Below are 23,379 nucleotides of genomic sequence, written 5' to 3'. Positions count from 1 at the left end.
CTGAAGAGGATGACTTATCTGCATGTTCTCTTGTTTCCAGATTCAACATTTTTATTTCATAATTACAAATTAGAGTGCTTATATTTCCACTCACTTGTCATATTTCTTCACTCACCTTATTACTATTAAATTTGAAAAAATTATAAAATCACTATTCTCACATTCCATTATTCCTATAATATTATTTGATATACCAACTCAAACACTCACCTTAAAACACTCTTTTCACCCCCTTTAACTATTATTCCACCCACCCATCGTTTCCAAATAGCTAGAAGAAAAAGAATCTTATACTCATCCTATAATTCATTCATAAATGTCAAATTAAATCCCTAAGATTAATATTCAATTTAATTTTAAATTAATTAAAACAAACATTAAAATAGAATGAATTCTTGATCTAAAACTATAAATAAATAAAAATGGTTTTGGGTATAGAATAATTATACACTTTAATAAATATATGGGCATCAACCAAATAGTAACATCGATTTTAAGTTTTGGTAACATACTAGAATTAGAAATTATGGAAAAAGATGGGTGAGTGAGATGATAGTTAAGGAGGTAGAAAAAGTGTTTAGATGAGTGTTTGAGTTGATATATCAAAAAGTATTATAGAAATAATAGGAGGTATAAAGAGTTTTTTTATATTTTTTAAAAAATTTAATGGTGGGTGGGAAAATAGGACAACGGGGTGAGAATATAAGCACTTTATAAATTATTACAAGAATATTGTCACGTGGTATAATTAATTTAATTATTTTCGGTGAAATTGAATTTTTTTTTTTTTAGGAAGGTGTGAGATTGATTATGAAAGTAGAGTTGAGAGTGCAAGAGTAAGTTAGGAACACTAGCAAAAATTTCGCCGAAAATTTCGAAATTTAACTGCTTGCGAAGAAGTAAGGCTTGAGAAATCAAAGAAACCTACTTTACTTATTCATTACTGGGCTTAATATATATAGGGAAATTTTAGAACATCCTTTTTCGACCTACAATTCGATGATTAAAATCGTCTATATTTTAGAACATCATTCAAAGATCACCCTTGTAAAAAATCAGCCAGATCGGAAACTGTTTAGCCAGTATATTATAGAAAACATCATTTCAATTTTATCTGACAAATTGTATTTGTCTGCACAGTTTAGATGACCAAACAATCACCGATTTGGCTGATTTTTTTACAGGGATGACTCTTGAGAATGAACCTAAAAAATAAACGATTTCGATCATCGAACTATATTGCCAAGTGTTACATAGTGAAAATGTTCTTACTTTTATTAAAATAAGGACATCCTTACTTGAATAAGTCTGTATATATATATATGGGCAATGCTTGTTTGATAGTGCATGTTTAGGATTGGAACCATTTATTTTTTGGATCACCTATTAAAGATCATCTATTCAAAAAACTTAACTTAATCGGAGATCGTTTGATTATATAATTGTTAAGAGTAATTTCTTGATCAAATCGTCAATTTATTCAATTTATTCGATAACAATTATATAATTAAATGATTTTTGATTGAGTTAATTTTTTATAAAAATAATCTTTAATAGATGATCTAAAAAATAAATTATTCTGAATCTTAAACCTGCGTGCACTGCGGATCAAGTTTTTTTTTTTTTTTTTGAGGGGGGTGACGTGAGTACCTCTTAGATATGAGTATGTGACCCCCCCTATACAGTAGTGCTAGATATACCACATTTTTATACCATAATTTCATACCACTTTATGTGGCAACTTACATGGCATTCATACATTGGATACTAAAAAATAAAAATAAAAACCCAAAAAGAAAAAGAAAAACTTTGTCCAATAAAGTAATGACACGTGAGATGGTATAAGAATGTGGTATAAGAAATGTGGTAAGAATAGCATTATTCCCCCCTATATGGCTATATATATTTAGAAGGAAGGCCCCAATATGTGGCAGACCTTGTGCGGTTGACAACCCCTACGCACTTAGCTAGGCCCAGACGTGGAATGTACTATCAACACCCATACGTGTCTCCTTTGATAAAGTGCAATTCGAATTTGATATTTGTGTATAAGTTTTGAATTTTCTTCCATCTGTTTCCTGTCACACCATTTTGTAAATAAAGTTGATTCTGCCGACAAAAAGAACTGTAGAATGAACATTTGGCAAATTGTGGTTGTGCCACATCACTAGAGAAGGAGGAGAGAAGCAATATGGCATGGGTTGATGCTTTTTCCAAATTGGGTAGCCACTAGCATTATTATATTAAGGCAAGGAGTTGCATGGTGGGCAAGTGTTAGCTAACGTGGCATATATCTTTAATGATTCATTGGAGCCTTCCTAGTCGGTTGAAGGGTTTTTGAGCTTCTTATCCACTTGAAAAATCCTCTAATAATAATAATAATTCAGTTTTCATCCTTCCCTACATATAGTGTTATAGGTGCTAGTGCTTTTCCATATCTCTGAAATCTGAATCCCGATGAATAAGATTAGGGTGCCTGCTTTGACGACCAAAAGAAACAGAAATTATAATCTTCAATCCAAAGTGCGTAACTTCCTTAACAGATTTCTGGTGTGTGGGCGTACCAGGACAAGGATATAATTTAGGAAACATGCAGTTTGCAAAGGAGGAGTTGAGCAACATGGGCAGTTCAGCCAAGGAGCACGTTTACATTTACGAATTGACTATAATTTAGGATAGTCAATTCAATTAGATGATCTATTTCAATGTAACAAAAAAATAAGCATGTTGTTTGGGTTTGATCGACTACGTTTCATGCATGTTTGTAAATGCATGTTCGATCTCTGTTGTGTAAAGTACGTTGCATACTGTTTTATTTAAAAGATCTTTTGTTTTTTGTTTTTGGGTCAGTTTTATTAACAAGATAGAGTTGCTTGTTTTTTGTCTTGATCTAAAACTATAAATAAATAAAAATGGTTTAGGGTATAGAATAATTATACACTTTAATAAATATATGGGCATCAACCAAATAGTAACATCGATTTTAAGTTTTGGCAACATACTAGAATTAGAAATTATGGGAAAAGATGGGTGCATGGGTGAGATGATAGTTAAGGAGGTGGAAAAAGTGTTTAGATGAGTGTTTGAGTTGATATATCAAAAACTATTATAGAAATAATAGGAGGTATAAAGAGTTTTTTTATATTTTAAAAAAAATTTAATGGTGGGTGGGAAAATAGTGCCTAGTTTTAAACACCCTACTCACCAAAAAAATTTGTCTAAACCCCCACCCATCTAGAAACTCTTTCAAAACCCCCTAAAATTTATAATCCTAAATTACCCTTCTGACGCATACTGACGCGCGCTGACGCATGCTGACGTCACTGTAACTGTATTTTGGTGAAACTGTTTTTTTTTTTTTTTTTTTGAATTGAAGTTTTTGCTAAAACTCAATATTTCACTAAAACTAAAATCAAACACTGAAATTGAATTTCATTACACTAAAACTGAATTTCAAAAATTCAGTTACACTGAAACTGAATTTCAAGAATTCAATTACACTGAAACTGAATTTCAAGAATTCAATTACACTGAAACTGAATTTCAGAAATTCAGTTACACTAAATTGAAGAATTCAGTTATGAATTCACTTACTGAAACTGAATTAAGTGATGAAACAATTACACCTCGACTAAAATGCAATTACACCTTAATTAAAAAACAATTACACCTTTACTAAAACAATTGCAATTCACTAAAACAGTTACACCTTTACTGAATTCCGTTTCACTAAAAAGAACACAGCAACCTTATCAAAAAAAAAAAAAACAACAATACAACAAGCATTGAGATGAGAGGAGTAGCCAACAATACAACGTCGTCCGATCACCTCACGCGCGACGAGTACACGACAGTCGCCACTGCCTCGATCTGTTTCAACCTGCAAATTTGATTCATCATATTTCAAAACCATAATTTCATTCAAAATTCATTTAAAACTCATGTTTCACGAACTGAAACTGTTTCACTGAAACTGTTTCACGAACTGAAACTGTTTCACTGAAACTGTTTCACGAACTGAAACTGTTTCATCAATAAATGTTTAAATGCTCCTTAGCCATCAATAAAAAGATGGCTAAGGAGCATTTAAATAACATTTTAATCTTTAATTAAATAAGCATGACATTTACTGCACCACCACCACCACAATCAACCAACCTGCAACAATTACCATACCAACAAACTTTCACACCCAGCTCTAAAGACCAACAAACTTTCACACCTAGCTCTAAAGACCAAAAGTTATTGCAAAATATAAACATGGAAGTATGGTACACAAGTAAGAATGCACATAAGAGTACTTCCTTAAAGAAAAAGTTATTTCATGTTATTATATGCAGAAAACCTGCATGCTACCCTTGACAGACTCTAGATTGAGCAATTTCTCTTCCAAACACAACTATGTTCTCATTGCCAACAACAGTATCATTAGCAACAAATACTAAGCTCAAATTCAGAAGTTCCAACCAGTCAGCATGAAACAGTTATATTAGAGTTTGGCTTGGGAAAATGAAAATATTTCAGTAAAACCAAGAGTATGCCACATTGGTCCAGCTATTTTAGGCTGTAATTTCTAAACCTAAATGGATAAAAAGAGTACTACTATAACAACACACCATGAAGAGACCTTTCAAGGTCCTGCAATTGTGAAATGAAACCAGCATTAGGAGATGCCTGTGGTCGTCTGCTCTTCACATGTTCAAGAGCTTGAGATAGGCTCATACCATGCTTTTTCATCAGATAAGCAACAACAATAGTCACACTGCAAGGTCAAGCAATTAGTAAGTCAAATTTCTATCTGATTAAAGGAATGCAACAAAACCAGGTCTTAATCGCCACCACTTGCGGCGGAGCCGCCGCAGTGGCTGTGAGGTATCAATTTGGGGTTTTTTGATTCATTAACAATTGGACTAATCCAAACACATAGAATTGAAGAGCACAACGAGAAGAAGAAGATGGCTACCTGACTCGACGGAAATGGTCGCCGGAACATAGAGATCGCCGACAATGATGTCGCCGGCTTCTCTCCTTCGAAACGGCGGGCCTAGGGGTCGTCCAAATCTTCTGATGGCACCAGTGGACTCGGGACGACGAGAGGAAGCCATCCATGGCGGTCCGGCACCTCGTCGTCGCCGGAACTGGCAGATCTCCGGCGGGGAGCTGGGGTCTGCCTAGACCCGATCCGGTGTCGACGTTCAGTTTCGCGGAGAGTGGAGGGCAGGGAGAGGATGAGGGGGGAGAGGTGAGCGTGATGGGACTGGTATCGCCGGCAACCGTCGCCGGACGGCGGCGCACGCGCCGACGACAACCGCGGGGGGGAGAGAGAGAGAGAGAGAGAGAGAGAGAGAGAGAGAGAGAACGTACACTCGAAGAGAGAGTGAGTCTGAGTGAGTCTGAAAAAACTGAAACATATGGGTAAAACTGGAACATTAAAAAAATATAGGTCAAACTATTAGTTGACTAGGGGGTTTTGGGAGAGATTAAATGTCCAATAGGGGGTTAGAAAATAGTTTTATTAAGGGTGGAGGTTTATAAATAACCAAGTTCAAACTTGGGGGTTTTAAATAGTTTACATGTGGGAAAATAGGACAACAGGGTGAGAATATAAGCATTTTATAAATTATTACAAGAATATTGTCACGTGGTATTATTAATTTAATTATTTTCGGTGAAATTGAATTTTTTTTTAGGAAGGTGTGAGATTGATTATGAAAGTGGAGTTGAGAGTGCGAGAGTAAGTTAGGAACACTAGCAAAATTTTGTCAAAAATTTCGAAATTTAACTCCTTGCGAAGGAGTAAGGCTCGAGAAATCAAAGAAACCTACTTTACTTATTCATTACTGGGCTTAATATATATAGGGAAATTTTAGAACATCCTCTTTCGACCTACAATTCGATGATTAGAACCGTCTATATTTTAGAACATCATTCAAAGATCACCCTTGCAAAAAATCAGCCAGATCAGAAACTGTTTAGCCAGTATATTATAGAAAACATCATTTCAATTTTAACTGACAAATTGTATTTGTCTGCACAGTTTAGATAACCAAACAATCACCGATTTGGCTGATTTTTTTACAGGGATGACCCTTGAGAAGGAACCTAACAAATAAACGGTTCCGATCATCGAACTATATTGTCAAGTGTTACATAGAGAAAATGTTCTTACTTTTCTTAAAATAAGGACATCATTACTTGAATGGGCCTGTATATATATATGTGGGCAATGCTTGTTTGGTAGTGCATGTTTAGATCGGAACCGTTTATTTTTTGGATCACCTATTAAAGATCATCTATGCAAAAAATTAACTTAATCGGAGATCGTTTGATTATATAATTGTTAAGAGTAATTTATTGACCAAATCGTTTATTTATTCAATTTATTCGATAACAATTATATAATTAAACGATTTCTGATTGAGTTAATTTTTTATAAAAATAATCTTTAATAGATGATCTAAAAAATAAATTATTCTTAATCTTAAGCCTGCATGCACTACGGATCAAGTTTTTTTTTTTTTGGAGGGGGGGTGTTGTGACTAGGGGTGGTAATGGGTCGGTTTTACCGGCTATTATTGGCCAACCGAGCCATTATCAGTCAGCCGACAATTTTACCAACAACTGACCCACCAAGTCAGGCCGATAATACCAACCGACCCATCAAAGTTGGTTTGAATGTTGGTTTTGAAATTGATCAAATATTAGTTTAATAATTTCAACCGACCCACCTATATCGGCCATATCGGCCTTATCGGTAACCGACTCGCAACCGACCTATAATAGATGGGTCGGTTGTTGGTTGTAAAAATTACATTATCGGCCTTGTTGGATCGGGTCGGTTGTTTGGCCGATATGCAACTGACCCGACCCATTCCCACCCTTGATGTGAGTATGTGACCCCCCTATATATATTTAGAAGGAAGGCCCCAATATGTGGCAGACCTTGTGCGGTTGACAACCCCTACGCACTTAGCTAGGCCCAGACGTGGAATGTACTATCAACACCCATACGTGTCTCCTTTGATAAAGTGCAATTCGAATTTGATATTTGTGTATAAGTTTTGAATTTTCTTCCATCTGTTTCCTGTCACACCATTTTGTAAATAAAGTTGATTCTGCCGACAAAAAGAACTGTAGAATGAACATTTGGCAAATTGTGGTTGTGCCACATCACTAGAGAAGGAGGAGAGAAGCAATATGGCATGGGTTGATGCTTTTTCCAAATTGGGTAGCCACTAGCATTATTATATTAAGGCAAGGAGTTGCATGGTGGGCAAGTGTTAGCTAACGTGGCATATATCTTTAATGATTCATTGGAGCCTTCCTAGTCGGTTGAAGGGTTTTTGAGCATCTTATCCACTTGAAAAATCCTCTAATAATAATAATAATTCAGTTTTCATCCTTCCCTACATATAGTGTTATAGGTGCTAGTGCTTTTCCATATCTCTGAAATCTGAATCCCGATGAATAAGATTAGGGTGCCTGCTTTGACGACCAAAAGAAACAGAAATTATAATCTTCAATCCAAAGTGCGTAACTTCCTTAACAGATTTCTGGTGTGTGGGCGTACCAGGACAAGGATATAATTTAGGAAACATGCAGTTTGCAAAGGAGGAGTTGAGCAACATGGGCAGTTCAGCCAAGGAGCACGTTTACATTTACGAATTGACTATAATTTAGGATAGTCAATTCGATTAGATGATCTATTTCAATGTAACAAAAAAATAAGCATGTTGTTTGGGTTTGATCGACTACGTTTCATGCATGTTTGTAAATGCATGTTCGATCTCTGTTGTGTAAAGTACGTTGCATACTGTTTTATTTAAAAGATCTTTTGTTTTTTGTTTTTGGGTCAGTTTTATTAACAAGATAGAGTTGCTTGTTTTTTGTGATTGATATACATCTTGTTAATTTGGACTCCAAACACTAAGTGCCGACTACATATCTATCAGCTGGGACTAACTTCACCAGATGCAAATATGGGAAATCATATATTTTATTTAAGTACTCTGACAGTAGCTATTTTAGATTTGCACAACTTTGCCCAAATTTTAATAATGATAGCCTTACCTATAGTACAAAACTCTTTAAAGGGTCTAACCATGAATTTGAAAAGGCAATCATTAATCTGAGGGAAAAAAATTGTATAATCATGAAGAACAAAAAGTAATCTAAAGAAATATGTAGACATTCATCTGTGAAAGTATTAGTCAATCATATGAGTACAAAACTCAAAGACATTAATGTGAAAGTACCAGTCTACTATATGAGTACAAAAATCAAAGAAATCAATAACCTTACTGAATGTTAAAGAATTAAATGAATCTCTAACTACAGAAAATCTTAAAATTTTTGTTGACAAAGTAGATATTTTACCTAGTCAAGACTGAAGAGGATGACTTATCTGCATGTTCTCTTGTTTCCAGATTCAACATTTTTATTTCATAATTACAAATTAGAGTGATTATATTTCCACTCACTTGTCATATTTCTCCACCCACCTTATACACTTACTATTAAATTTGAAATAATTATAAAATCACTATTCTCACATTCCATTATTCCTATAAAATTATTTGATATACCCAAGAAATAAAATTTCAGGTTTCAAGAAAATTTCGAAGATTTTTAAATTTCAACAAAAATTAGACGGAAACGACAGAAATTGCTATCAAAATAGAAAAATTTTGAATGAAACTTTATCATATGTTTATTTAACATATTATCTACAACATTGATAAAAAAAAAAAAATTGAAGAAACCAAATTATATAGTTGGTTTCATGTGATATATATAAAATTAACATAATGCATGCTGGAGGTAAATTCTGTTAAAGAAAATTAGTATAATGAATAAATAAAATTAGTGTATTCTTTATACTCTATAATCTATACACTAAACCCTAATACTAAACCCTATATACTCTATATATCATAATACTCTTTATATTCTATAATTTATACACTAAACTCTATATACTCTATATTCTTTAGGATATATATATATAGTATTAGATATTAAGGTTTAGGCCTTCAGAGTATTTTTTATTATTTTATATATATAAATGTATTATGGTTAGGGTTTAAAAATAGTCAAACGAAACCCCAAACTTTTTTTTTTTAGTCCAAAAACCTCAAACCCCAATCAACCCTAAACCTTTTTTTTCCCTTTTTTTTTTCTTTCTTTTTTTTCTTTCTTTTTTTTTTCTTTCCTTTCCTTTTTCTTTTCTTTCATTTTTCTTTTCTTCCCGTGATTCTCTCCTTCTTCCCTCTCTTTTCTCTCTCTCCCAATCAGTCACAGGCTCCCAGCCACTATCACTACAAGAAAAAAGGGTTTGGGAGAGGAACGAAATTCGTCGCCCAAAGTAGATTTTCGTCGCCCAAACGTCCCGCCAATGCCTCAACTGCCGACGAAAATCCCTTGAAATGCACGTGTAGTTCGTGCTTCCACTGCATGTAGGACTTGATGAGTAAATTTGTCATGTACGTGACAGTGAGGGGATCATCCATCTGAATGTCAAAGTTAACCTGAAAAAAATATTAGATTGTTATGAATGATCAAATTTATCATTTTGAATTAATTATTGAGCTATATACTCACTGAGATGGAGCGGATCACTTTGTGTTGAATCTCTGCCGGCAATTTTTTCCAAGTGGTTGCAACCATGGCGCACTCGGCACGAATAATAGCCCCCACATCATGCGAGAACAAACTGTCAACGTTAGGATCTAACGGTCGTCGGCCGTTTTGCACACACATGACTGGAATCAGCGCCCCAGTACTGCGCACGATCCGAGAGGACTTCAGCCCACTACATGGTCCCCTCGTCGCAGTGGATGACGTGGTAGTAGATGAAGCGGAAGCGGTGACCTGACTAGAGCGGTGAGATCGACGGGCCCTCCGTGGCATAGAGGGGCTCCCAGTACTCGAGAATGGCTGAACTACATCATTGGGAGCTGACTCCATCGCCTTTCACCTTATAACTAAATTATATTTCTCAAACTAATTAATCTACATTTTGTAATTAAACTAAATTTTATATTTAAAAACTAACAAACTAACTAATCATACAAAAAATTTAATACAATTACATATGAAACATTAAATACTAAATCATACAAAAACTTAACTAAAAGATAGATTAAACACATACCTCACCAAAAATGCAATTATCCTTCACAACAAATGCAACACTATCCTTCCTTCACCAAAAAAAATAAATCATTGTCAAATATGAGCCCAACATCAATCTAAATTCAGATTTCACAACCAAACCACTAAATTAAAAAAACCCACAACATTAACTAATTACCACTAAAATCAGAAATTTCACAATCAATTTATGCAAAATCCACAACAAGTACAAAATCCACAATATTAGAAAACATAAAAAACAGAAAATACCATAAAAAACAGAAAATACAAAAAAAAAAAACAGAAAATACCATAAAAAACAGAAAATACAAAAAAAAAAACAGAAAATACCATAAAAAACAGAAAATACCATAAATTCAAAAAAAAATAAAAAACAAATACCTGTTGAGCTGGTTTCGGCTTCGAGGGGGGGTTTTGGGTGAGTGGTTTCGGCTGGGGGGGGGATGGGTTTCAGTGGGGGTGGGTTATCGAGGGAAAGTGGGTTTCGGGTGGGGGGTGGGTTTCGGCGGGGGTGGGTATTCGGCGGGGGTGGGTTGCGGCGAGGGTGCGTGGATTTTCAGGGGAGGGGGGTGGGTCTCCGATGGGGGGGTGGGTTTCGGTAGGGGGGTGGGTTTTCGGGGGGGGGGGTGGGTTGCCGATGGGGGGGGGGGTTTTGGGTTTCGGGGAAGGAGGGAGGAGGAGGAGGAGGCGGAGGGAGGAGGAGGAGGGAGGAGGAGGAGGAGGAGGGAGTGAGAGCTGAGAGAAGGAAGAGGCGGACTGCGGCGCTGCGAGGGTGAGGGATCGAGTGAGTGAGCGAGAGTGACTGAACTGAACCCAGAAATGGGTATAAATTTAAAGACTTTGGGCGACGAATTCACATTCGTCGCCCAAAGTATATTAAAGCGACGAACATGAATTCGTCGCCTAAAGTCACTTTGGGCGACGAACGTGTTAATTCGTCGCCCAAAGTGACTTTGGGCGACGAATTTATGTTCGTCGTCCAAAGTTGTTGACTTTAGGGCACCGTTTTATCCCGCCATAATTTCAGACTTTGGGCGACGCACTGTTCGTCGCCTAAAGCTACATTTCGTCGCCCAAAGTTGAATTTTTTTATGAACCATGATCGTTCATACGTTCGAGCTCCAATACCAAACTTCTAGATCTCCAATTGACCTAATATTTTAGAGGAATGATCTTTGAGTGACAAACTAATAAATGAACGGTTCAGATCGTTAAAAACACAATCGACATATAAGGTTCTACATATAAATCAGTGGTTTTTGCATTTGAAGAATAAAATTATATCAACTCTTTCGTTAAAACCTTGTAGCTTCAATAATTGTGAAGACCACAACGTGATTATCACAATCAGAGCCATTCTTCATATATGTTCATACTCAAAGATCAACCCTGGAAAAAATCGGCTCAATCGGAGTTCATCTACCCGTTCGATTATTATTATAAGAATCAAGATCGTTCATACATCCTAAATGCTAAACCTAACTTCTACATCTCTAGTTGAGTTAATTTTTTGCATGGATGATCTTTGAGTGAGGCACTAAGGAATGATCGGTTCGGATCGTTAAAAACACAATACAAAAGTGATCTTTTACATACAAATACACTTGAAGAGTATAATTATATTAACTTTTGGGTAGAAATTTTGGTGATTCAACAATTTGTGAAGACTACAATGTGATTTCAACGATCGGAACCGTTCATTCTATTCGTTTATACTGGAAGATCATCCCTGCAAAAAATCGGCTAAATCGGAATTCATCTCATACTTCGATTCGTATTAGAAAATTTACAATCGTTCATAAGTTCAACCACCGTTACCTAACTTCTACATCTCCGTTTGAGCTAATTTTTTGCATGGATGATCCTTAAGTGGGGAATTAAAAAATGAATGGTTATGATCTTTGGAAATACAATTGTATAGTATGCTATTACATATATAAAATTGTAAACAAAAAAGTATTCTTACTTTGGGCGAGGAACTACAAATTTCGTCGCCCAAAGTTATCTTGGGCAAGGAATCTCACAATTCGTCGCCCAAAGTTACTTTGGGCGACGAAATGTTAGGTTCCTCGCCCAAACCATTATTACAAAACAGGATGACCCTTTGGGCGACGAATAGGTTCCTCGTCCAAACATAGTTTGGGCGACGAAGATAATTTCGTCACCCAAAGAGTCTTTGGGCGAGGAATATGTATATTCCTCGCCCAAAATGAGTTTGGGCGACGAAATATTTTGTCACCGAAAGTAAGTTTGGGCGACAAATTTTCGTTTTCCTCGCCCAAAGGCACTTTGGGCGACGAACATGTATATTCCTCGCCCAATGTATTTCTCAATTAATTGTTTGTTGTTAATGTTTAGGCGACGAAATGTGTTCGTCGCCCAAATTAACTTTGGGCGAAGAACGTGTTATTCGTCGCCCAAACCTCATTTGTTCGTCGCCCAAACCTTTATGACATTGAGCGACAAATTTTGTTGTTCATCGCCCTAAATTGCTTTGGGCGACGAATATATGTTCGTCGCCCAAAGTGTGGTCGCCCAAATATGTTTTTCTTGTAGTGTATGTCGCATATAGGCATATATGATATATCATCTCATTCTCTTCTCTCTCCTCCCTCTCCTGCGCCAATCTCTTTCTCCCTCCCCGATCTGATCTTCTCCATCCCCTATCTCTTCTCTCTTCTTTCTCTTCTCTCTCCTCCCTCCCAAATCACTCCGGTGGCTTCTCTCCCTTCTCTCTCCTCCCTCTCAAATCACTCTGATGGTTGGGTTTGTAACCGCCATCAAGGAGAATGTAGAATACATAAATGGCTGGGTTCTTGAGCGAAATTTCGACGCAAAATTCGATAATTTCGGCAAAATACTACCGAAAAATTGATGAACTACTGTTAAAATTTTCATACCCTAAAAAAATGAAATTTAACTCCTTAGATATACCAACTCAAACACTCACCTTAAAACACTCTTCCCACCCCCTTTAACTATTATTCCACTCACCCATCGTTTTCCAAATAGAAGAAAAAGAATTTTATACTCATCCTATAATTCATTCCTAAATGTCAAATTAAATCCCTAAGATTAATATTCAATTTAATTCTAAATTAATTAAAACAAACATTAATAGAATGAATTCTTGATCAAAAACTATAAATAAATAAAAATGTTTTAGGGTATAGAATAATTATACACTTTAATAAATGTATGAGTATCAACCAAATAGTAACATCGATTTTAAGTTTTGGTAACATACTAGAATTAGAAATTATGGAAAAAGATGGGTGGGTGAGATGATATTTAAGGGGGTGGAAATAGTGTTTAGATGAGTGTTTTAGTTGGTATATCAAAAGGTATTATAGGAATAATAGGAGGTATAAAGAGTTTTTTTATTTTTTATTTTTAAATTTAATGGTGGGTGGGAAAATAGGACAATGGGGTGAGAATATAAGCACTTTATAAATTATTACAAGAATATTGTCACGTGGTATTATTAATTTAATTATTTTTCGGTGAAATTGACTTTTTTTTTTTTTTGTAAGGTGTGAGATTGAATATGAAAGTAGAGTTGAGAGTGTGAGAGTAAGTTAGGGACACTAGCTATAATTTTCAAGAAATTAAATAAGGTTTGTTTAATTAATTGAGAATGAGAGATTGAGAGTGAAAGTTCGAAATTTAACTCTTTGCTAAGGAGTAAGGCTCGGGAAATCAAAGAAACCTACTTTACTTAGTCATTACTGGGCTTAATATATATATAGGGAAATTTTAGAACATCATCTTTCGACTTACAATTCGATAATTAGAACCGTCTATATTTTAGAACATTATTGAAAGATCACCCTTGCAAAAAATCAGCCAGATCGGAAACTGTTTAACCAGTTTATTATAGGAAACATCATTTCAATTTATCTGATGAATTGTATTTGTCTGCACAGTTTAGATAACCAAACAATCACCGATTTAGTTGATTTTTTTACAGAAATGACATTTGAGAAGGAACTTAAAAAATAAACGGTTCCGATCATCGAACTATATTGCCAAGTGTTACACAGAGAAAATGTTTTTACTTTTCTTAAATAAGGACATCCTTATTTAAATGGGCCTGTATATATATGTGGGCAATGCTTAGGTCATACCTAAGGGGTACGTACTTGTAGTCACGCCAGTTCCCAAAAATGCTTGTTTGGCAGGGCATGTTCAGAATCAGATTCGTTTATTTTTTAGATCACTTATTAAAGATCATTTTTGTAAAAAATTAACTTAATCAGAAATCGTTTGATTATATAATTATTAAGAGTAATTTTTTGACCAAACCGTGTATTTATTTAATTTATTTGATAATAGTTATATAATTAAATAATTTTTGATTAAATTAATTTTTTATAAAAATAATCTTTAATAGGTAATTTAAAAATTAAACGAATCTGATTTTGAGCTATATGCACTGCGAATCAAACCTTTTTTTTTGGGAGGGGGTGACGTGACCTTACCTCTTAGATGTGACCCCCTATATATATTTAGATGGAAGGCCCCATTATGTGGCAGACCTTGTGGGGGTGAGTCGGGTGACAACCCCTACGCACTTAGCTAGGTCGGGCCTACCTAATGATATTTATGTGATTGAATCCCAACATTATCTTGATCAGATGATATATTGTAATACAAAACTTTATATCTCTCTTAATTAGTTATTAATTTAATAATTTTTTTTTTCTGAGGATGAGATCAACCTCATATTTGATCTCCCTACTTTAAATAAAAGAAAGCGTGAAATTTTACATTGTTGATGTGCAATGTCAACACCCATACGTGTCTCCTGTGATAAAGTGCAATTCATATTTGATATTTGTGTATAAGTTTTGAATTTTCTTCCATCTGTTTTCTGTCGCACCATTTTGTAAAGAACAATACTTGGGTCGTCCTTGGGTACCTCAAGGTTACCTACTTCTCCAAATTATGATTTCGGTAATGTCGGCGCATAATCGAAACCGTTCAATTTTTAGATAACTTATTAAAGATCATCTCTGCAAAAAATCAAATCAATCAGAAATCCTTTAGTTATATAACTGTTGTCAATTAAATAGAAAAAATCAACGGTTAGTAAAAAAATAACTTTTTAATTGAAAACCATCTATTTTTTCTATTTAATTAACAACAGTTATATAACTAAACGATTTCTGATTGATTTGATTTTTCGCCGAGATGATCTTTAATATGTTATCTAAAAAATGAACGGTTCCGATTATACATTGAAATTGTCAAAATCATAATTTAAAGAAGGTGGGGTGACCTTGAGGTGACCCAAATATTATTCTTTTGTAAATAAAGTTGATCGTGCCGACAAAATGAACTGTAGAATGAACATTTGTCTAATTGTGGTTGTGCCACATCACTAGAGAAGGAGGAGAGGAGCAAAATGGGGTTGATGATTTTTCCAAATTAGGTAGCTGTAGGCCTGTAGCCACTAGCATTATTCTTATTATATTAAGGCAAGGAGTTGCATGGTGGGCAAGTGTTGGTTAACGTGGCATATATCTTTAATGATTCATTGGAGCCTTCCTAGTCGGTTGAAGGGTTTTTGAGCATCTTATCCACTTGAAAAATCCTCTAATAATAATAATAATTCAGTTTTCATCCTTCCCTACATATAGTGTTATAGGTGCTAGTGCTTTTCCATATCTCTGAAATCTGAATCCCGATGAATAAGATTAGGGTGCCTGCTTTGACGACCAAAAGAAACAGAAATTATAATCTTCAATCCAAAGTGCGTAACTTCCTTCGCAGATTGCTGGTGTGTAGGCGTACCAGGACAAGGATATAATTTAGGAAACATGCAGTTTGCAAAGGAGGAGAAAAAGATGGCCAAAGAGCGGAGAAAAGTGAAGGAGGCAAAAGCAAAGATGGAGCTGCACAAAGCTAAAGCCAGGCATGTAGATCGGAAGAAATTGATGACTCACCGCCGCCATCGCCGCCACCACCCTCCACCGCCGCTTGTTGGGACCCACTAACCCAAGATATCCCTTAGGAGGAGGGCACTCAAGGGGAAATCAGTTCTATATATATGTACATATATATGTTTGCTTTGTAAAATAAATTGAGGCTGTTATCATGACCATAGTTACAAAGTGATCTACTTCATTTAGTTTTTATGCATTTTCTCTTAACAATTATGTTGTTGAATAATTCTCCATTAAATATAATGTACTTTTTTTTATGCAAGTATGAATCTCAATTTTTTTAGTGCTGCTATTTGACATTCTGTTTTTTTTTTTTCCTTTTGCACTCTTTTTTTACTTCACACACAATTTTTCTTTTCAATTTATTAAATATCTTATTACACACCCTTAATTTTATTAAAATACCCTTATTATAAAAAAATCAAAAATCAAAACCCTCACCAGTCCTGACAACTCAGTCCTTTAGCCGCCGGTGGGTTGGCTGCCGGCCTCCCTTTCTCTCTCCCCCTCTTTCCTTCCTCTCTCCTGTCTCTTTCCCTCTCTCTCTCTCTCTCCTCTGTCCATTTTTCTCTCTTCTCTCCTCTGTCCCCCTCTTCTCCGTCTTCCCCCCCCCCCCTTTTCATTCTTTTTTCTTGTTTGATGCAGGGGATCTAATAACATGTTTTAATTTTTTGCAATCTACCCTTCGGGAATGCAATAAACAATTCGTTTTTTTTTTTTTGTGTTCTGGGTGATAAGAAATTTCACCTTTTTATTATAGATTAGAGGTGCTCTGCAAATTTTCTGCTTCATGGACTTGGCCAATTCTTGCTTTTCTTGTGCAATCTCAACCATTTTAGTTTTGGGAATTCTTCTGTTTTGAGGCTTTATATTTTCAAATGATCTCAAAGAATTTCAAGGGGGGGTTGAAGGGATTGGGATTGTTAAGGAGAGAGGGAAAGAGAGGCCAGCGGAATGGACTGCCGGTGACAACGGCGGAGGGGAGCCGGCGACAGTGGCGGCTGGGGGTTGGGACTTGGGGTGGCTGGGTTTGTGTGGTTCTCCTTTATGGTCATGTTAGGTTAGGTTAAAATTGTAATTTACTAAAATATAAGAAAAGAGTGCAAAAAAAAAAAAAAAAAACATAATGTGCAAATAAAAACACTCATTTTTTGTTTTTGGACCATGGGATTCAAACTTAAAGAAAAGAAAAGAGACATAGTACTGGATCAAGAGAAAGGGAAAAAAATATCATTAATCTAAACACTAGTTGGCATTTCTTGTTAACTAGACAAGTTACCCATTAACCAGAGAGGCAGAGACTAATTGACTTGGTAATCTTTTTTTTTTTATGTACCTTAGATAGTATGCGATAATCTGTCGTATAAGGGTATTAAGGGTATTATTGGACAATTTATTTATTTATATTAGTAAGATAAAGTATGAGAGTTGTTATTTGAACTTTTTTTTTTTTTGCACAACATTTTCTCATTTTTTTCTCACTTCACACCTCCACAGTTGAATTTTCTCACATACACACCCTTCTCAATTACTTAACTCACCAAATTTCTCATTTCACACCATACTCCCAATCCCACCTCCCAACCAAAACCAACAGCACACACCTCATCTCTGACACCTCTCTCAGCCACCCCCACCGCCGGCGGCTCAACCTTTCCCTTCCCTTCTCTCCCTCTCTCTCTCTCTCTCTCCATACACACCTTACCCCCTCCCTCGCTCCTCCCCCCACTCAACCTGCACACATGTATGCAGAGCCGCCAAGACCACGCAGACCACCCAACCTATCCAGCTCACCGAAGAAGAAAACTAAAAAACAAAATCTGCAGGTGGTTCGGTGGTTTCGACACTGGACCGCCGAACCACCTGCACTTTTGGTGTTCGGGGTGGTTGGATTCTGTTACCGGGTGGTCGCATGGGGATATTTGATTTTTTTCGAATTTCAATTTTGATTCAGTTTCAGCACTGGACCGCCGAACCACTTGCATATTTTTTTTTTATTTTGGGTGTTCGGGGTGGTTAGATTCTGTCGCCTGGGTGGTCGCATGGGGATATTTGGTTTTGTTCGAATTTCAATTCTCATTTTCATGGATATTATTTTGATCTGATTGATGACCCATTCATGATCTAAATTAATTAATTAAAGTACCATTTGTTTAATTAATTAATTAATTAATGTGTTTTGGTTTTGGGTGTGGTTTGTGCGGCAGCTGCAGCATGCATTTGGAGATGTAAATTGGTTGTTTGTTTGTTTATGATATTTGGTTGACTAGTTTTATAGTATATATTCTCTTCAATTTGATCTCTTCTTATATGGGTTTGATATTGAATGCGCTTTCGGCGTGTGTGGTCGCACAGAGAGAGAGAGAGAGAGAGAGAGAGAGAGAGAGAGAGAGAGAGGAGGGGGAGTGTGTACGGGGTGGCTGGGTTGAAAAGCCAGGAGTGAAGGAAAGAGAGAGAAGGGCTCGGTGGGGGGGGAGGGGGGGGAAGAGGAGGGGGGAAGAAGAAGAAAAAAAAAAAAACAAACAAAGAGGAGGGGGTGTGTTGGGTGAGGGAAGGAGAAAGAGAGAAAAAGAGGGGAGGGGCTGAGATTGTCTTTCTTTTGAGTGGTTTTTAGTTTTGTAAAAAATGGTGTACAAATAACAGTACTCTAAAATATTAATAACATTCATCCATATTATGACACGTCGAATTGAATTAGTTACCCCATATTGCTATGTCCCCATTACACAAAATAATTTTTCGAAGATAGGCTACATTAAATAATATTTCAATTTAAATTAGTACCAATTCATTGAAGTAATGTGCCAAAATTTATTAATGCACCCCAACAGGAACAAATTTACTCATCTTTGATTTACATACTCAATTAGTTTATTATGTATCTACAAAGTCATATCATTGACCAGTTAGGGCAATCAAACAATATATCAAAGCTGATCATAAAAAACGCAATAAACATAGAAATTAGCGTTTTCATTACCTGTGTATATTACTGAATTATATGAAATGATTACATTCGACTCCTACATGCAACTCCATCACCATCAGCTCAGTTCCCAGATAATTTGTTGCTCACCAAAACTACAACCCAAATCCTTGAACCAATTTTCAGAGAACCCTATAACTTAGGTATTAATACAATGGGCTCTAGTGTTCCACAGTTCTTAACCGCACAGGAGAACGCAGATCACAAATTCACTCAAAATAAATAAATTGACCACAAATTGAAACAAGAAAAACTCAAGACCTGATAAATTTCCTCCACAAGTCTTCCTTCATACCCACTGCGATCTACCTCGGTATTCCACACGCAGTTGGATTTTCCCATCCTGGGATAACACCTGGTTCTTCACTTGAGCTGGCCTAGCATTGTATTTCACTTCAAACCTTGGTAGTGTCCTATTATTTTCTGTACTGACTGACACTCCTGGGAAGACCTCATCAAGGAACTCATCTGCTACATCTCCATCTTCATCTATCTTGAGTCGCTTTGCATGCCATCTTAGACCCTGGATGCAGAAAAGAAAAAGAAATCAAAACTTTTACCCACTTCACTCTAGCCATGGAGATAATATGATCCAAAGTAAGTGCTTGTCTCAAAAAAACAAAATAGACAAGTCCATAAAGAAAGTGTTTTTGTTTAAGGTTGGAAAGGGCTTTTTGAACTTGGGAAACAAAAAATCCACTCATGAAAATACTATTAACACTTTGGCAGGACAAAGCACAACACTTCACAAGTGGATAGTGGACTCTTCATTTTAACAATCACTTGCATTTGGATTATCTCCTAACTTATGGTTGTGTATTACATTTTCATCTCCATAATCTACAGCATAACAGACCCATCCAGATTAATAACATAAAGAATGCTAAAAATTAAAACTAGATCATTATAAACTAGCATCTGCACAACTAACCAACTACAAAATTTGTAGAAGTAAACAACCGCCCGCATAAAAGATTCACCAGATTCAACTTAGATGAGTAACACTCTTTCAAATATACAGTGTGCCCCAATACAAAGTGAACCAAGGCCAATGAAAGAACTATATGAAACCCCGATGGAAAGCTCTATATTGTTCTTCCCAGATTACAATGAAGGGATATATAACAACATGCTTCATTAGTATATCAAGGTATAATGCACTTATTTCATGTTATTAAAATAAAGCAGAAGTACGTTGGTAAAAAAAAATAATAATAAAGCAGAAGTACAATGCCGATGTCACAATTGCAGTTCTTCTAAAACTGTTCAGTGATTCTAATTTGAGAGATAAAGGCAGTCAATACAATTCCAGAGTTCTAAAGAGTTGAAGTCAATCAGTAGATCTATTGAACTGAAATTGGCATTTTTCAGGTCTCTCTGCAAGATAACTTACTCTGGGGTAAGAAATAAAACAAACACCATTTAAAACCCCCTGCATGAATGAGGACAATAAATAGCATCCTACCCTGGTTCCCAAAAGGCACAAATTCCTGAAAGTACACTCCCACGAAGAAAAAGGAGAGTATATCCCCTTGGCTTATGCATAAAGCTTGAAAGGCTATGTGCACCAATAACCATCATAAGTCTCAAGAATTAAGACAAGAATAAAATTCTAACCAATAGAAGAAAAGAAACATTATCTAAATAAAAAAATAAAATTTTAAAGTAAGATGGGGGTCAACGAAACCATGCTCATGAGAGAATCAAGGACAACAATAGACAGAAAGACGTTTTATATGATCTACATTTCAAAAGCAAATCAAGGAAGACTGATGCCTTATAAAACAGAACAGAAAGCAGAAGCTTCAAAGGGAGTTTTTATCCTGTAGAATGGAATTGAAGATTATGCCCTTGGTCCTCGGTAGTCAACTTGAGAATGGATCCAGTACTCCAGATCTCTCATCCTAGTGAAAACAAGCAATGCTTGCTTCTTCAAAACAAAAAAGGAATCTTCATTTCACTATTCTTCTGCTTTCTTCCTTTCATCTTAGCAGGAAAAGCTGACTCAACCAGTAAATATGCGCTTTCTACTGTGATCCTCAAAGGCAATCTATACACAGAAACATTTATCCAAGTGCACAAAAATCCAACGAGCTATGGGCATTGCTATACGTGGGACTTAAAACAAGAAAAGAAAGATAAAAAGTTGTCTCATATGCAACATAAATGCCTAAGCTAGCACATTTCAAGAATCATCCCCCTCCTTCTGCCTGCTTCTTTCAAACACATATTGCTTCCAAAGAAAGATAGAATTCGGGTTATCAGCAAAGAAGAAGACAAAAGTAAATGGATTCAATCAAGTCCACTGACACTCATCCAATATGTGATTCAATTGCTCCCCAAACAAGTGACTTTAATCCGGATACAACCCATGTCCTGATCACAGACCAAACAACATTTCCCACATTTTACTAGACAATTAAGATGGCAGCAGTTCATAATTGATCACAGCTAAGACTAAAGTGATAGCTACCAAGTAATTGAACTCTACCAAATTTTCACAAACAAAATTACAAAACCCTAATCACACATTCTTCAGTTTTTGAATTAACACTGCAAATTAAGACTCTTTGCTTCAAACATTAATCCAAACCATACAATTAATCAATGCAACTGGAGGTAGAGAGAGAGAGATGAGGGACCTGGACGCCGCCGTCGCCGGAGCGACAAGGGACGAGAACTGGGCCGGGAAGAGGACGTTCGACGGCGACTTGGACCGGCACGCTGAAGCCTTTACGGGGAAGCCCAATATCTTGGAAATGGGCCCGGTTCTGGGCCTGACCATCGTCATCGTCGTCGTCTTCGTTGTCTTTGACTTCGTGGCCGTCGTCCTTGGCCAACCCTAGAAACCCTGCTATCTTCTTGAGAAACCCCATTGTCTAGTATACAATCTTACAGGAGACGACACCGTATTGGGGTTAGCAGGTACTGAATTGTACAAGAAGAGTCGGGCGACTTGAGAGAATCTGAGAGGTGAAGTGAGATTGATTTCGTAGGGAGTTGCGTAATGGTCATTGGTCTTCTTTTATGTGCTTCTAATGTGTTTTATGGATCATGCATGTGCATCGGTGCATAGCATTTATTTGTTCATTTATACAAGGATTATTTGCACATTTATTCATAAAACTACAAATTCATCTCACTTTACCTTCTTAAAGTTTGTTATTTTAATATATTGCTGTAAATTTTTTTTATGTCTCACATAACTCGAAACTGTCAAATCCATCCATTTCACCATTCAAATTGTTGACGTAACGTCTAAATGACAAGAAATAAATTAACTGTGAAATTGGCGAACTTGACGATTCAAATTATGTGAGATACGTGAGAAACTTACATAATTTCAATGAATAAATATGCAAAATGCCTTTATACAATTATCAACTTCAATTTGAAATTTAAAATCATCCATTAGAATTATTGTTGATCAAAGTTGGAGTTGAGTTATTAATAAAATAGCTAAAAGCATATATTTACCCAATCCTCTTTAGGAATAATAATAAATAAAAAAAAGCAATAATGCTAGTTGTCCCATATTTTTTTCCTCACATTTGTATCTCACCTGATGTGTTATTACTTTACTGGAAAGATATTTTTTTTTTTTTAAGTTTTATTTTTTAATTTTTAGTATCTAATGTATGAATGTCATATAAGATAATATGAAATTGTGGTATAAAAATATAATAAGTGTAGCATTACTATAAAAAAGAAGTGTATAGGACCTACGCATCCAACCAAAGGGCTAAGATCCACACATCTACACATCAGTCAAATATCAATCTACGCACCAAACTAAACTGAATGTGTTATGCATCTTTAGTTTTGAGTGCAAATTTGTTGTGCTCATTTTCTAGTTATAGTTACATTGGGGGAATCCAACTTATCTGCCTAATCCAACTCATTATTTCATTCTCTTTCATCACTAATTTTAAAGACTTTTTATCTTCTACCTATTTTCAACCAACACGATTTTGGAACTGAACGTGTTTTACCTTATTGATTAATTGTATAACGATTAAGATTACTTATTTGGATAATATGTGTAGAATATCTATAAATGCTTTATTTGCTAATTATAATTTTACCATCATTTTATTAGAATTATATCAATTAAATTGAAAATTAAACCTATTTCGACCATTTCCTCCCCTTCCTCATGTCATGACATATCTATCATTGCTCTATCATTCCTTCTCGTCGAACAAATTCTAATGCCAAATTTTTTTCATCTAATCTCTACCACACACCACCACCATCCATCCCAATAATAACGGACAAAGAATAAGAGAT

General features: G+C 35.7%; 1 protein-coding gene across 1 annotated transcript; it reads right to left on the bottom strand.

The window, feature by feature from the left end:
- Positions 1 to 19,055: 19,055 nt before the first annotated feature.
- Positions 19,056 to 22,112, bottom strand: LOC147273508 (uncharacterized). The gene is made up of 2 exons (XM_086257312.1): positions 21,732 to 22,112; positions 19,056 to 19,612 (listed from the first exon to the last, which is right to left on the bottom strand). The coding sequence occupies exons 1-2, from the start codon at positions 21,963 to 21,965 to the stop codon at positions 19,379 to 19,381; spliced, it is 468 nt and encodes a 155-aa protein (XP_086113438.1). The 5' UTR covers positions 21,966 to 22,112; the 3' UTR covers positions 19,056 to 19,378.
- Between the last annotated feature and the right edge of the window lie 1,267 nt (positions 22,113 to 23,379).

The sequence above is a fragment of the Dryas octopetala genome, chromosome 9, assembly GCF_963921425.1.
Source record: "Dryas octopetala chromosome 9, drDryOcto1.1, whole genome shotgun sequence".
NCBI lineage: Eukaryota > Viridiplantae > Streptophyta > Magnoliopsida > Rosales > Rosaceae > Dryas > Dryas octopetala.
Note: the sequence above shows the minus strand (reverse complement) of the source record. Positions and strands in the feature narration are given on the sequence as shown.

What these genes read in the sequence shown, in the direction of transcription:
- LOC147273508 (XM_086257312.1), bottom strand. Translation starts at nt 21,965, where the DNA reads ATGGGGTTTCTCAAGAAGATAGCAGGGTTTCTAGGGTTGGCCAAGGAC. An exon ending in CCGGCGACGGCGGCGTCCAG is followed by an intron (nt 19,613 to 21,731) that starts GTCCCTCATCTC and finishes TTCTGCATCCAG; the next exon opens with GGTCTAAGATGGCATGCAAA.